This window comes from Pelmatolapia mariae, linkage group LG13 (genome assembly GCF_036321145.2).
Source record: "Pelmatolapia mariae isolate MD_Pm_ZW linkage group LG13, Pm_UMD_F_2, whole genome shotgun sequence".
Taxonomy (NCBI): domain Eukaryota; kingdom Metazoa; phylum Chordata; class Actinopteri; order Cichliformes; family Cichlidae; genus Pelmatolapia; species Pelmatolapia mariae.
Window position 1 is genome coordinate 35470200 of NC_086238.1, and position 15743 is coordinate 35485942.

The 15743-nt window shown below is 40.2% G+C and overlaps 1 protein-coding gene across 1 annotated transcript in view; it reads right to left on the reverse strand.

Annotated features, from left to right (window-relative positions):
• Positions 1-267: 267 nt before the first annotated feature.
• slc2a15a (solute carrier family 2 member 15a) overlaps positions 268-15743 on the reverse strand; it is a 72297-nt gene continuing 56821 nt past the window's right edge. The window contains exons 7-12 of the mRNA XM_063491592.1: positions 14838-15025; positions 6060-6170; positions 4590-4691; positions 4275-4350; positions 2829-2956; positions 268-2257 (exon numbers count right to left, since the gene is read on the reverse strand). Of these exons, the coding sequence (XP_063347662.1) occupies positions 2003-2257; positions 2829-2956; positions 4275-4350; positions 4590-4691; positions 6060-6170; positions 14838-15025 (860 nt within the window). The 3' untranslated portion in view covers positions 268-2002. The remainder of the gene's footprint in view (positions 2258-2828; positions 2957-4274; positions 4351-4589; positions 4692-6059; positions 6171-14837; positions 15026-15743) is intronic.

Below are 15743 nucleotides of genomic sequence, written 5' to 3' on the forward strand. Positions count from 1 at the left end.
GCATTGCTTACATTGTTTACAAGAATGTTTTTTTCAGTTAGACTGGACTAGCAGACATACTTCTTTTCTGCCCACTAGAGGTCAGCAGGGAGTTAGATTTGTGTTTTTGAGGGTGAATAAAAAAATCCAGTGTCTTGGATTCTTTTGTCTTTGCTGCAGTTTAGATATGTTAGTAGCATAATTTTCTTATTACTGTACAATGCTGCTGGAACATGACAGTCAGCTATGCTTGGTAATTAAAACACAGAAAGCACAGTGGTATAGGACTTCATTTATGTAGTTATCTTTTGACAGTTCACAACTTTTAGACTTATGTACACATTTTCATGTATTTAAACTGTTTCGCTTTCTGTATAAATTATATTTTAGAAGACTTTGCAAAACAATTCAACCAGCACAGTGTAATGACGCAGTCTAAAATATCAGGACCAAGTTGAGAAAACATCATGTTTAACATCAGGTAATATACATATACAACAAATGGTGACATTTAACAACATGCAGTTTGTTATTTGGATTTCTTAGATCGTGACTTACTGACTACAAAAAATTCAAAAAAGATTTATTTCTGTCATGTACTGTGTCTGGTACTGTGCACAACCCGTTTCTTACAAGCTGTTGTATCTACAGGCTCTGATTTGTTTCCTACTGAAAGGAACACAGTTTATTCTGTGCACGTCCGATTTCATTTCACTCATGCTGGCTAAAAAGCCAATTTACAGAATTTACCACCCAAACTGTCTGCAGTAAGCATCTTTTATAATATACACAAAAGGGCAGTAGCAGTAACAATATCCAAAGCATCTGAGGTTTTTCATGATCAAAGAAATAACAATTTGTTTAATATTTATTATTTCTATAAAGCAACTTCTCCTTTAGCTGCGTCAATCTCACCCTCTCATGTTTTCTTTGTCCCAACAGAGATCTTATCTAAGCCATTAATTAAAGATCTATCTTTAATTAATGGCTTTCCATTCCACATGCTAATGCTGACTAAACAGAATTTGAACTTGTCAGTTGTAAGAAACTAACAACCTAAACAACCATCAGCTGCTTGAACCCAAAAAAATTTCAAATGACACACAGAAGATTTTTCAGTTTGGAAAAAAGGGACAAATAGCTGGTATCTGATCTCCTTCTGGGAAAATTATTTTTTCACTTGTATTTTGGTTAAGTGTAGAACCCAAAATCACTGGTTACAGTGAGGAGAGAATGTTAAAAAATTACCTTTCAGAAGAATTACTAGCTTGGCTTTATTTGAAAATGACCTATGTTTTTCCATGACCCCAGAGGTCATTTGTATTTTAGTTCTTCATGAAAATACTTTTCCTTCCACAGACAACATAATTAAAACAGTTATTATTTTTTTAAGTACAGTTGTGGTTACAATTTCTTGCAGTTGTGTACATCACTGCTAACATTTTTCATAGCACCGTACTCACCAAGATAATTAAGGTTGAAATCATGACTGACATAAAAACATATTTATTTGCTGGGTCGAGATAGAACAAGGGCACTTAACTAATGTACCTTAGGGAAACTGAATCGAATATTTTAGTGTAGAAGTGTAACAGCCATTGAAACGCTGTATAAGATTCTCCTCTATTTTCTTACCCAATTATCAAACTGGGGTTGTTGGGAGTTACAGTCCGTTCCATAGGCAGGTCTGGTCCATTACAGCAGGCCAAAGAGGAAGTGGGTTTTTCAAATGTAATGACATTTGTCTTAAGTTTGCGTACCAGACAGGTTTATTGTTTCCAACCTGTCTGGCTGTTTCACTATATGTATAGTCCTGTGATGTCACCATGGTCCCAGAGTTCAGCATTTACACCAATTAATACTTTTTAATTAGCACCCATGAAGTAAATTTTCTTACAAATCTTAGATATAAATATTCAGTTGACAGAATAACTACACTCAGCTATAGCACACTGGGTACAGGTGAGGTGTTGTTTTGTTACAATGTACATACCAAAGGAATGAATTGGCTGTGAAGTTTGAGTTAAGGTACAGACAAAGAGCTGTCAAACTCCACTGAAGCATGTTCTAGACCACCATAGCCATTCAGCTTCCGCAGCTTTAGCTGGTCAACATGGATCAGACTCTGGGTCTCTAAGACTGCCTCTTTCTTTGAGAACATCTGGCTGATTTCCATGAAGGTCTTGTTTTTGGTCTCTGGGATCACAATGTAGACATAGACGGCAACAGATGCACAAATGGTGGCAAACACTAAATAACAGTAAGCTCCAGCTGACATCTGATGGTTGGGTGTTGCAGGTAGATGGAAGAAAGAAAGAAAAGGACAAACAAAACGTAGTTACTCTTACACTCTGACGTTTCCTTGGACTACAGGGAGTAAGAAACTGACAAGGATTTCTGAGGCATTCACAGTGATATATTGACTTGAAGGAGATAAAACAAAGCGTAACACTACATTACTCTCATTATGCAGACTGAGCATTGGCATTAGTTCTGAAGTCAAGCTCAGCCAGCAGCACATCAGCTCATGACTGCACTGATACCCTTCTGTCTTCATTTAGCAGGATCGATGTAGGTGAAGCACTTTGAAACCTAGAACTACCCTGGTCTCCTCCACACGCTGTTAGTGGCTTCACCAGTATCCTGTCTGCTCTCACTGACAGCTGCTCTATTCTATTCTGTGTGCTCTCCCTGATTTAACAGCTCCCTGACTTTATGCTTTTAATAGATTCTTAAGGAATCTATTAAAAACATAAAGACCTAAACTGAGTGGGTACTCGAGGACTACCTCAATCAGTTCTCTGCATACTACGTTTGTAAAGAAATCCAGGACAGTGTATAGCTTCTACCTGTAAGAATGGGAAGACGAATCCCACAGTGAAGTTGGACAACCAGTTGAGTGAGCCTCCTATGATGTAGGCTGCAGGTCGGTGAGATTGTTTAAACAACTCTGCCGTGACCAGAAACGGCACTCCAGCTGCAACAGGAAAAAGACAGAACTTACCAAACATCAGTCACACATTCCTGTTGGATGCTCTCGGAGTGATTTCATAGTGTTCAAAAGTCATTTAGTCTCACATTTGAGACAAGTAACAAACACAATCTGACTCTTTTGTGCAGATTAACAGGGCATGTGCAAGCAATTATATTATTTATGTTCATGATTTTATAATACATGTTCATTTATCATCTCTCGTACCAATACAGCTTTTGGGCCTAAAAGTCCACATATGGACACGAGAAACGTGTCAAAGATTGCATATCGTTAATATTTAACTGTTATAGTCAGTAAAAACTGCTTTATTTGTCTCTCTTACAGAAGGTCCTAGAACCTAGAGTCAAATATACAGTTAGGAAACTTCAAATTAGAACATTTGAATGCATATCACTTTTATAAATAACTGCCATTTATTAAACTTTTAAATGTCTGAAAAAATGAAAATGTAACTAGAGCTCCAGTACAAAAGATTTTCACTCAAATTACAAAGACAAATTTTTAAAGGCATGACCAGCAGAGGGTGGTGTTCAACCACTACAAAGAGTAACCCAAACCTCCTGCAACTCACAGGTTATTCATCTGGTTGGAAAATAGTCAAGCAAAACATCTCAGTCAAAGAAACCCTGACAAAAGAATAACATCAAACATTCGCAGCTGCAATCAGAGCAGACTAAAGACACTCACCTGTTTACTACTCTAGAAACTATTGTCATCCACCTATACAAAAGCTTAAATTACATTCTGGTTTATATAAATCTTAAAACTCTTTTAGGAATATTCAGTGATAATCTGTTTATCCCAGACCATGCACGGGTCTCGAAACACACTATTGTTCATGGCTCTGCCCAGCAATGGTTCACATATAACCCATCCACAAATCCTGGCTAATAAATGGTTCCAGTTTCCAAACACACGCTTATAAATGGATATTAAACATACCAAAAATTCAAAAGGTTTCTAAAACATGTGGGAAAAAGAAAATAGTTTCGCCTGTAACTGCATGAATGCCATGCCTGCTGACATAATGTTGTCTACTTGATGTTAAAACCATTTAATCACTATCAAATATAAAGTGGGCAGCAGTTAGATTTTTGCAGGCAACCACCACTTTGATGTATCTGCACATGTGTACCATCACTAGTTTGTTTGTTGGTTCTTATGTTTTTATTTTTTTGTTTTTCGCTTCTGTCGACATCATGTGATAACCACACCAAAATAATACGTTGAACAGGTAAATCTGTTAATAGTTGTCATTTAAATGAACCAGTCCTTTAACATGCAATATAAAGCAACTTGCCTGGGCCAATACAGAAGCCAGCAATAATGCCCACCACACAGCAGACACTGACATAGCGCATGAATGACAAATGAGCCTGCAATGAGAACAAACAGCAGAACATTGAAGAAGTCTGACAGTATTTAGTTAGCTTCTCTAAGTGAAAATGAATCCATCTTTTTCTAAACACTGCTTCAAATATGTATTCTCTCTCTCTCTCTCTCTCTCACACACACACACACACACACACACACACACACACACACACACACACACACACACATACACACACACACACACACACACACACACACACACACACACACACACACCTACCTGTAAAATGAGGGCCAGTGTTATCCCAGTACTGCAGATACCCATCATAGTAAAACCCCCAATCATGAGAGGCCTGCGGCCCAGCTTCTCTATAGTAAAACACTCAATAAAGAGAGACAGATGTTTTATTAGACACTACTGAGTGGAACACAGACAATAGTATGTGTTTGTGTTTCGACTCAAGGTGTGTTTACACTAACTTAGCATAGAAAATGAGAAGCACTAGCCTAGCTCACCTTAAAAATACAGAGTTAATGGGTTAATGATGATGTTTAAAATAGCAGTTTGGATGATCTACATCTTTAGATTTATTAAATCTCTTTATCACACATCTTATATTATAAAGTCAGATTGTAGCTAAACACTGGTCATTAAGTGTGTCACAATACTAGAGTTTCACATTTGATGCTAATATACAGGATACTTTGGTACCACAGGGGGAAAAATGACAACAACAAAACATTCTGTTGCTGATTCATTCCTTTTTCTGGAAGCTGAATGTTAGGACTTGGAATGATGTCACTCCTCAGTTAACCAGTAGCAGCATGAAAGAATTTGTGGAGCCAATCATCCATTTGTACCACTGTAACAATCTGTTTTTGTTCCAACTTAAATGGAATGCAACATAATTTGAGTTGTTAAGGGAGGAACCGACTGTGTCTGTCTAGTTGCTGGTAAACTTTTCTCAGACGTTTCCAGTTTCAGTTTTGGACATAAGACTTTTTAGACAACAAATATTAGTATTATGCTATCATGTGATGACTGTGTATTCGCATTAACATATGGGCAGTACTGATAAACTTGCTTCCTTGCTTAGCACTGGTTAGCACCATTGCCTCACAGCCAGAAGTTTGTCAGTTTGAATGCACCAGTTTTTTGGAGCCATTCTGTACGGAGTTTTCACGCACTCCCCGTGTCTGTTTGGGTTCTCTCAAGGTACTTCCTTTCACAGGTCAGAGACAAATGTGTAATGTTTATTGGTGATTCCAAATGTTCTGTTTCATATATATTACCTAAGGGCCTATCAATAACTGGATTTTGACCATTTGTATGAGAAATACTTGCAGCAGCATTTGCAGTGTTGTTGTCAGCTACTGTCCATGTGTTCAGCTTTGCGCCTCCTTGTCTGCTGCAATGCAGTGTGAGTCAATGTGTGTCAACTGCAGGACGATGGTGCTGTTGCTATCGACACTGTTGCAAACGAGTACCTAATGTGATGGACTGATTCTTATATAGTGTTTTTCTAATAAACTCGAGCACTCAAAATATTTTGCAACAATGGAAACAGCTAGGCAAGGTGTTTCTATCTGCTTCCCTCCTTTAAGCTAAGCTGGCCCCAAAATCACTTCCTGATTTCAGTTCTCTACATGATGAACATCTGTTTTTGTGGAAATAAAATGCAATACAACACTAATACAAAGGTAACATCAACCGCTATATAATTGCATGAATTCTAATTTGTATGTTTACCCCAATGAGTCCAGCAATGATCTCTATAATTCCTGTTCCTGCTGTGGTATACTGGATCTCTGGAGCTGGAATTCCAGCATTTTCAAAGATGCTGTTGGTATAGAACCAGATCTGTGGTGAAAGAGAAATGCAGGTAAATATCTGACAGTCAGTCAAGGTGTGACTGAAATGCTCACTTCCATATTTAATACAGTGGGTTAAAGAACAAAAATATAAACACAACACGTTTGTTTTTGCTCCCATTTTCCATGAGCTGAAATTAAAGATCTGAAACATTTTCTACAAACACAAAGGACCCGTAACTGTCAAATATTGTTCACAAATCTGTCTAAATCTGTGTTAGTGAGAACTTCTCATTTGCCGAGATAATCCATCCCACCTTACAGCTGTGGCATGTCAAGGTGCTGATTGGACAGCATGAATATTGCACACGTGTGCCTTAGACTGCCCACAATAAAAGCCCACTCTGAAATATGCAGTTTGATCACACAGCACAGTGCTACAGATGTCGCAAAACCAGTCAGTATCTGGTGTGGCCACCATGTGCCTCACAAGGTGCAACACATCCAATGGAGATGTGTTGCACCTTGTGAGGCACATGGTGTGCATTGGGCATAGAGTTGATCAGGTTGTTGATTGTGGGCTGTGGAATGTTGGTCCACTCCTCTTCAATACTTGTGCAAAGTTGCTGAATATTGGCAGGAACTGGAACACGCTGTCGTATACACCGAGTGTCCCAAACATGTCTGGTGAGTATGCTGGCCATGCAAGAACTGCGATGTTTTCAGCTTCCAAGGAATTGTGTACAGATCCTTGCAATATGGGGCTGTGCATTATCACGCTGTAACATGAGGTGATGGTCATGGACAAATGGCACAACAATGGTCCTCAGGATCTCAACACGATATCGCTGTGCATTCAAAATGTCAACAATAAAATGCACTCGTGTTCATTGTCCATAACTCCATGGCCACGGTGGGCCACTCAATCCACAACGCTGACGTCAGCAAACTGCTCATCCACACAATGCCACACAAGCTGTCTGCCATCTGCCTGAACAGTAAAAACATCTGTCAACAGAACACCTCTCCAACGTGCCAGACGCCATCAAATGTGAGCATTTGCCTACTCAAGTTGGTTAAAGAGACAAACTGCAGTCAGGTCCAGATCCCGATGAGGACCACGAGCATGGCGATGAGCTTCCCTGAGACAGTTTCTGACAGTTTTTGCAGAAATTCTTTCGTTATGCAAACCAATTGTTGCTGCAGCTGTCTGGGTGGCTGGTCTCCACCTGTCGACCATCCTGGAGATGAACATGCTGGATGTGGAGGTCCTGGGCTGGTGTGGTTACACGTGGTCTGCGATTGTGAGGCTGGTTGGATGTACTGCCAAATTCTCTGAAACACCTTTGAAGATGGCTTATGGCAGAGAAATGAACATTCATTTCACAGGCAACAGTTCTGGTAAACATTCCTGCAGTCAGCATGCCAATTGCACGCTCCCTCAAAAGCTGCGACATCTGTAGCATTGTGCTGTGTGATCAAACTGCATATTTCAGAGTGGGCTTTTATTGTGGGCAGTCTAAGGCACACCTGTGCAATATTCATGCTGTCTAATCAGCACCTTGACATGCCACACCTGTGAGGTGGGATGGATTATCTCGACAAACGAGAAGTTCTCACTAACACAGATTTAGACAGATTTGTGAACAATATTTGACAGTCATGGATCTTTAGTGTATGTAGAAAATGTTTCAGATCTTTAAGTTCAGCTCATGGAAAATGGGAGCAAAAACAAAAGTGTTGCGTTTATATTTTTGTTCAGTGTAGTTCCCTAACAGTTTAGAGGCTGAGGTTTATTATTTTACAAAAATTTAACAGATGGAGAGCTGGAGTTTATTCTTTAGTGTTGAAGTTCTATTTATTAGCTCTTCATTTAGAAAACATGTTAAAAGTGGCCAAATCACCAATAATGTAAACAAATGATGAATGCACTTCAGCAGCAATAAGTGTCATGGAAAACTAAAGAAATTCTTCCTTGGTTAAGTAAAACCCCTCCACAACATCAAGAGCACTCTTAAGAAGGTTGCCATGTCATTGTCAAACTAACACCTTGATGCATATACAGTGGCTTGCAAAAGTATTCGGCCCCCTTGAACTTTCCCACATTTTGTCACATTACAGCCACAAACATGAATCAATTTTATTGGAATTCCACGTGAAAGACCAATACAAAGTGGTGTACACGTGAGAAGTGGAATGAAAATCATACATGATTCCAAACATTTTTTACAAATAAATAACTGCAAAGTGGGGTGTGCGTAATTATTCAGCCCCCTGAGTCAATACTTTGTAGAACCACCTTTTGCTGCAATTCCAGCTGCCAGTCTTTTAGGGTATGTCTCTACCAGCTTTGCACATCTACAGACTGAAATCCTTGCCCATTCTTCTTTGCAAAACAGTTCCAGCTCAGTCAGATTAGATGGATAGTGTTTGTGAACAGCAGTTTTCAGATCTTGCCACAGATTCTGGATTGGATTTAGATCTGGACTTTGACTGGGCCATTCTAACACATGGATATGTTTTGTTTTAAACCATTCCATTGTTGCCCTGGCTTTATGTTTAGGGTCGTTGTCCTGCTGGAAGGTGAACCTCCGCCCCAGTCTCAAGTCTTTTGCAGACTCCAAGAGGTTTTCTTCCAAGATTGCCCTGTATTTGGCTCCATCCATCTTCCCATCAACTCTGACCAGCTTCCCTTTCTGCCACACATAGCGTTTTGCATTTTGGTCTCATCTGACCAGAGCACCTTCTTCCACATGTTTGCTGTGTCCCCCACATGGCTTGTGGCAAACTGCAAACGGGACTTCTTATGGTTTTCTGTTAACAATGGCTTTCTTCTTACCACTCTTCCATAAAGGCCAACTTTGTGCAGTGCACGACTAATAGTTGTCCTATGGACAGATTCCCCCACCTGAGCTGTAGATCTCTGCAGCTCGTCCAGAGTCACCATGGGCCTCTTGGCTGCATTTCTGATCAGCGCTCTCCTTGTTCGGCCTGTGAGTTTAGGTGGACGGCCTTGTCTTGGTAGGTTTACAGTTGTGCCATACTCCTTCCATTTCTGAATGATGGCTTGAACAGTGCTCCGTGGGATGTTCAAGGCTTGGGAAATCTTTTTGTAGCCTAAGCCTGCTTTAAATTTCTCAGTAACTTTATCCCTGACCTGTCTGGTGTGTTCTTTGGACTTCATGGTGTTGTTGCTCCCAATATTCTCTTAGACAACCTCTGAGGCCGTCACAGAGCAGCTGTATTTGTACTGATATTAGATTACACACAGGTGCACTCTATTTAGTCATTAGCACTCATCAGGCAATGTCTATGGGCAACTGACTGCACTCAGACCAAAGGGGGCTGAATAATTACGCACACCCCACTTTGCAGTTATTTATTTGTAAAAAATGTTTGGAATCATGTATGATTTTCGTTCCACTTCTCAAGTGTACACCACTTTGTATTGGTCTTTCACGTGGAATTCCAGTAAAATTGATTCATGTTTGTGGCTGTAATGTGACAAAATGTGGAAAAGTTCAAGGGGGCCGAATACTTTTGCAAGCCACTGTAAATACAGAAGGTTTACAAGGTGCAAAACACTGGTCACACTCAAGGACAGAGGAAATTTTACTAAAAAATATAACTAAAAGAGCCTGCACGGTTCTTGAAAAAAAAAATCTTTGGACAGATAAAATCAGGATTGACTTATACCAGAATGATGGGAATGGTATGGAGAAAGAAAGGAACAGCGCATGACCTGATATACACCACATCATGTTTTAAACATGGTGGAGGCAACATGGTGGCATGGACATGGCGAGTGTGTTTTGATTGTGTGACAGCTGAGACGAGTAGCAGGGGGAACTCTGAAGTGTAAATAGCTACACTGCTCAGATTCAGCAAAATGTTGCAGATCTGTTTGGACAGCACTTCACAGCACAGGGATAATGTTTGTGGCACTGTTCCTTTGCTTTGAAGAAGCAACCCAATAGTCTCTCAAAGTAAAGACACGGGATATTGTTCAGGTAAATAGGTCACCTGATCTCAACCAAGTAGAGCATGCTTTTCAGTGACTTAAAAAACATGACTTAAGGCAGAAAGTCACCTTTAGTGTCTACAGTAAAGGCACTACAGAATATCAATCATTTTGTTGAAGAAAAGCAAATGACAAAAGTAGTCCGTGCAGTCAACTTGTTGTATGTTTTATTTTGTGTGGTTTATTAAAAAAAAGGAAATTTGTAACTTTGATTTAATTTATATATATTATTAGGTTAATAATAATAATAATGATAATAATTTCTTAATAATAACTTCTGCTACAGAACTGCAATACAGTGCTCAGAGAAACTCCAAGGGCTAAATCTCAGAGTTCTTGTTTTTTCAGTTCATAAATGTAAAATTAAAAAAAAAAAACTGAATATGTATAGCTTTGAAAGTGTCACCAGAAAAAAACACTAACAGGAAAAAGAACATTGAGGTATGTTTTAGCTTTAGCTGCTGAACAAACCACAAAACTTCTGGAAAAATGTTGCTTGGACAGATGAGACCAAAGTGAAGATATGTGACAACAATGCACAGCACAAACACCTCATAGATTTAGGTTTTGCTTTGTAGCCACAAGACCCAGGCACTTTGTAGTCACTGAGTAATCCATAGACTTGTCTGAATACCAAAGTATTGTAGAGTCAAAGGTGAAGCCATCTGTCCAACAGCTAAAGCTTGGCCAAAATTTAACAAAATAACAGGACAATAATCCCAAACTCCACAGCAAATCTAAAATAGGACGGCTGAACATGAAAAGAATCGACGTGTTGCAATTGCAATACAACAATTTCTTCAGCTAATATTTTAAAATAAGTATCGTGTTATATATCACACATTTTTGTTCATCTGAAGTTGTATTTACCTTATTTAAGTCCTTGTAAAGACTAGATTATGACTTTTTTATTAGAACTGGAATTTGCTTGTTAAATAATTCAACAACAAAAAAATCAACACTATTAACCATATAACCATTAACCTTTTTTTATATATGTAAATTTTTATGTCAATTATTGACTCTCCTCATTTGTGCAGTTATTTACCTCTTTTTTTTAGCAACATTCCCCGGGGAGGCAAGGAAAGAAAGGAAGAATAAAAAACAAGTGAAAAAAATCAAAATAAGAAAAAAACTTTTTTTAGAAGAAGTACACACACACACACACACACACACACACACACACACACACACACACACACACACACAAAAGATATACAAGGCATTTACCACTCTGATATCATTGGTGACCATTCATCCAGAGGCTGTTTTTAACTTTAGTCTTTCAGTAGTTTTTTCCACGACAAAGACGGCCATCAGACAGTTTTTTCACTCCTTCATTAAGATCACATTAAAATACATCACTAAATTAAAAAACCTCCCCTCTGTAAATCTTTACCTTATTGTTGTAGAGGGGTATGTGTGTCCCTGGGATCCCAGGGGGAATGTTGCTGGTGGGCGTTTTGCCCCCTGGTAGGTATCCCATGGGAAATTGGTCTTGGGTGAGAGACCAGACAAAGAGCGATTCAGAAAATTTTGAGAACCCTCATGGGAAACCTATGAGAGCCTTAAGGGAACAGTTCACACTGCCCAGGATGGGGTTACCGCGACCAGGGCACTGCCATGGAGCCAGGCCTGGGGGAGGGTGAGCACTTGGTGGCCAGGCCTTAGTCCATGGAGCCTGGCTGAATGCAGCCCAAAGATGGGACATGGGCTCACGCTCCTGTAGGTCCATCACCTGCAGGAGGCACCGTAGGAGTCAGGCGCAGTGTGTGTTGGGAGTCGGACAAAGGCAGAGACCCTGGCGGACCAAAACCCAGCTTCAGAGGTTGGCAATGGGGACATAGAACCTGAAGGGGAAGGACCTGAACTAGTGTGAGAGGTGACAGATTGAGAGGTACTGGCTAGACATACTGTAGTTGGGTTCACCTCAACATAGAGCTTGGGCTCTGGAACCAATCTACTGGAGAGTGGGATGGCTGGTTGAGGGTGCTCCACCTGGGGACTTCTTACTGGGAAACTTCAGTGCTCATGTGGGCAATGACAGTGAAAGCTGGAGGGTTGTGAGTGGGAGGAACCAACCAATCTTACCTGATTCTTTGCGCAGTTCTCTTCTGCAAACCACAGCTTGTCCATACTGCACACCATGGTCAAACAGAAAAGTGTCCTTAAGTCTACACGGGACCAGACCCTCCTGGGCCACACGTCGAGGATCAGCCATGGCTGTATGTTCTGGAGGCTCGCGTGAAGAGAGACACTGAGCTGTCAGCTGATCACCACTTGTTGGTGAGTTGGATTAGGTGGCCAGTGGAGGACACTGGACAGACCTGGTGCACCCAAACATATACTGAGGGTGTTCTGAGAACTCCTAGCAGAGGCCCTAGTCCATGAGATCATCAACTCTCACCTCCGGCAGAGCTTTGACAGGATTCAGAGAATGAGGACACTGAGTGCCAATGGACCCTGTTCGACAGCTCCATTCCTGGGGCTGTTGCGCTGAACTGTGGCTGTAAGCTGGTTGGTGCTTGTTGTGGTGGTAACCCCCGAAGCAGCAGAAATTACACGCTTACTCACACCATCGTGGCTTTTCCTGGGCTTTATCTCCTCAATTGCTTTGCAATGTCTAATTAGTTCTTGGTATTTAAGAGCCAGCTGTTTTCCACCAGATCCTTGTCACCACCATGGTGACGGTGAGTCACAGTTTTTGTGTTTTTTGCTTCGTAGTACTCTGTTCTCATTCATTCCCTTGTTCCTTAGCAATTCCAAGCTCACTAACATGCATTCCTTGTAAAGTTTGAAGAGCACTGCCAGTTTAACTTAACTGAGTCAAACTGATAGCTGCCACTACTTTAAAAACAAGGACACACCTGCTTTCCCACTTTCCACTGAACCACTCACCTTCCCTCTTGATTCCTGCTTGCCCATTCGGTGTAAACCCTCTGAAACATATTGTAAATCATGCAAGATACTGTCTCCGGTTTCACCATGGCCACAGTTAACTTCTCTTTTCATCTCCTACAGACGCTCAGCTCTGCTCTGCAGATTGAGTTTTCTGTTTTCCAGCCTGAAAATTCTGAGTTTTGTGTTGTGCAGGTTCACTCTGAGTCATTCACATCTTGGAGTTTACAGAGACTGTGCCTGAGTCTGCCAACTTAAAGACTGTTAATTGTGCTCTTGGAACAGTCCCCTCAAAAATAATATTTTTTGTGTGAGCTGTGTGGAGGCTTTTGCTTCTCCCAGAGTTGAGTGCCCCACTAATCCCCGTCTGAGCCTGGGGCAGAGGTCTCCATGCAGCCAGCAGACTCTATGCTGTCAGCGTGTGAGTGCGAGCTGTTGGGTTTCAGCGCCAGAGCCCATTCCACATGGTCTCCGCATTCCAAAGATTCCTCAATCTGGGTCGTTGCAGTCCCAGACTTCAGTGGACTCCACACTGCCAGGGATCCACCTAATGGCAAGGGTTTAATGCCTTCCGCGTAAGATGAAAAAAGCAGACAGGAGTACTGGGAAGTTAGGCGTACGGCAAAGAGAGATGGCAAAGGAAAAAGTTTATGGGGAATTGTATGTGAGGCTGGACACAAAGGAATAACAAAAGGACTTCTATTCAGTGGCTAGAGAGGGAGAGGTCAAGCTGGGTGTGCAGCAGGTCAGGGTAACACTGATTACATGGAAATGTACAAATGAGTACTTTGAAGATCTGATAATGAAAATGATAAAGACAGAGAGGAGAAGGATGGTGGCTGGAAGAATATTATTGAATCAGGAAGTGCAGAGGATTAGGGCAGCTAGGAAGAGGATGGAGGTCAAGCAGAAGTCTCCACGGAGTATTATTTAATTCAATTAAATTTCTATTAATTCATTTCAATTTATATAGCACCAAATCAGAACAGCAGTCGTTTCATGGTGACATTGAGATATATATTGTATTTATATTGTAAAGTAAAGAACCTATAATAATACAGAGAAAAGAGTGAATACCAAGACATGATGTTCACAAATAACATTGTGATACGTAGAGTAGGAAGCAGGTAGAAGAGGATGTGGAGATGTGCTCTCTAGAGAAGAGGAGCGAGTCAGTAGAAGCAAGAAATAATATATGAAAATGACAGAGAGACAGGTGTAACAGTGTAGATGTAAAAACATGTTGGGGCTTGGGACTGGGCCTAACAGCTGCTTCAGGCTTTATTTGTGAAGAGCACATTAACTTAATAACAATGGTAGTAAGGTAGTACTGCTGGGATGTAATATCTTCTAACAAACTGACATGAGCCTAAAAGAGTCATTTGACTTACTTGCTTACTGCATTTTTAAAAACGGATTTAAATTAGGTTTTGTTGAGTGTTTAATGTTTTTTGTGTAAAACCCTTTTTTGTTTGAACAATTAAATGATGGATGAATAATAATATATTTAGAAATATTTATTTATAATTACAAATATTATTTATTATTCATTAAATTATCACATGATTAATTTAATGTCTCAATCAACAAATTACATTAAAAAGTCATTTGTAAATGAATTTCATGTTTCATATTCATATTTAACTGCAGACTTGCTTATCCATTCATAAAATGCTTTATTTCAATGTGCATGACTCTCTTGCTCCTCCATACTTTAACACCTCAGCAGCTGTAAAAATGCAAAAAGGTTGATTTCTGCTACATCTACATGTGTGTATAACTATTTACTGTTCTTACAGCGTCGATGCCAGACAGCTGCATGCCAATGTTGATGACCACCACACTCAGCACCTGCCATCGGACCGTGTCATCCAGCATCAGTTTCCATACTGACAGTGTTTCCACTGACAACAGGGAGCGCTGCTCCTCCTGCATCTCTTCAATCTCAGCCTGGATGTTACATTTAGCTCTGTACCACTTCAGAGCTAAGAGATTGGGAAAAGAGCAGCGTGGTTATAGTGCATCGTTTAAAAATACACACACATACATATACTTATATATATATAGTGAACTGGGGAGGAGGACTGTGTTCTGAGAAAAACTCCCTGGATTTATGAGATTTAAAAATAAATAAATAAATAACAATGTTTCTGTAATGATTGCAAACAGCTTTTGAACTCCTCTGGGTTTCCACCTCAAGACCTGAGAACACTGGACTTTCCCAGAGCTCTTCAGTCTGGATTTTGTTCTGTTTCAGTTACATATTTATTTCAGCTGAAGTAACGATAAGAGAGGATAAACCTCACCTCAGTTAAACCTAGAAATAAAATCCCTGTGAATCTGACTTCCTCATTAACATGCATGTTGCATTTCCTGTTTATTAGTGGAGTATTGGTGATCTGAATCTTATAAAACAATGACAGCTGCACCTTTCAACCTGCCTGTATGTCTGCATGACTGTTTCAGAGTTGTCTGAGTCACACGTTCTAACAGTTGTGTGACATTTTTGGTTGAGAAGTCTACGACACGTAACACTGGTTGGTTTTTAACATCTTTTTTTTTTTGATAAATAATACATACTGTAGCTAGGGCTGGATCAGGTGATGCTGAATCCTCTGCTACTTATGCTTCGAGAGGCTTCTTATGATGCACTGATGGTAATTTTTGTCCAAATCCAAATCCGGCTAGGCAACCTCTGCATGC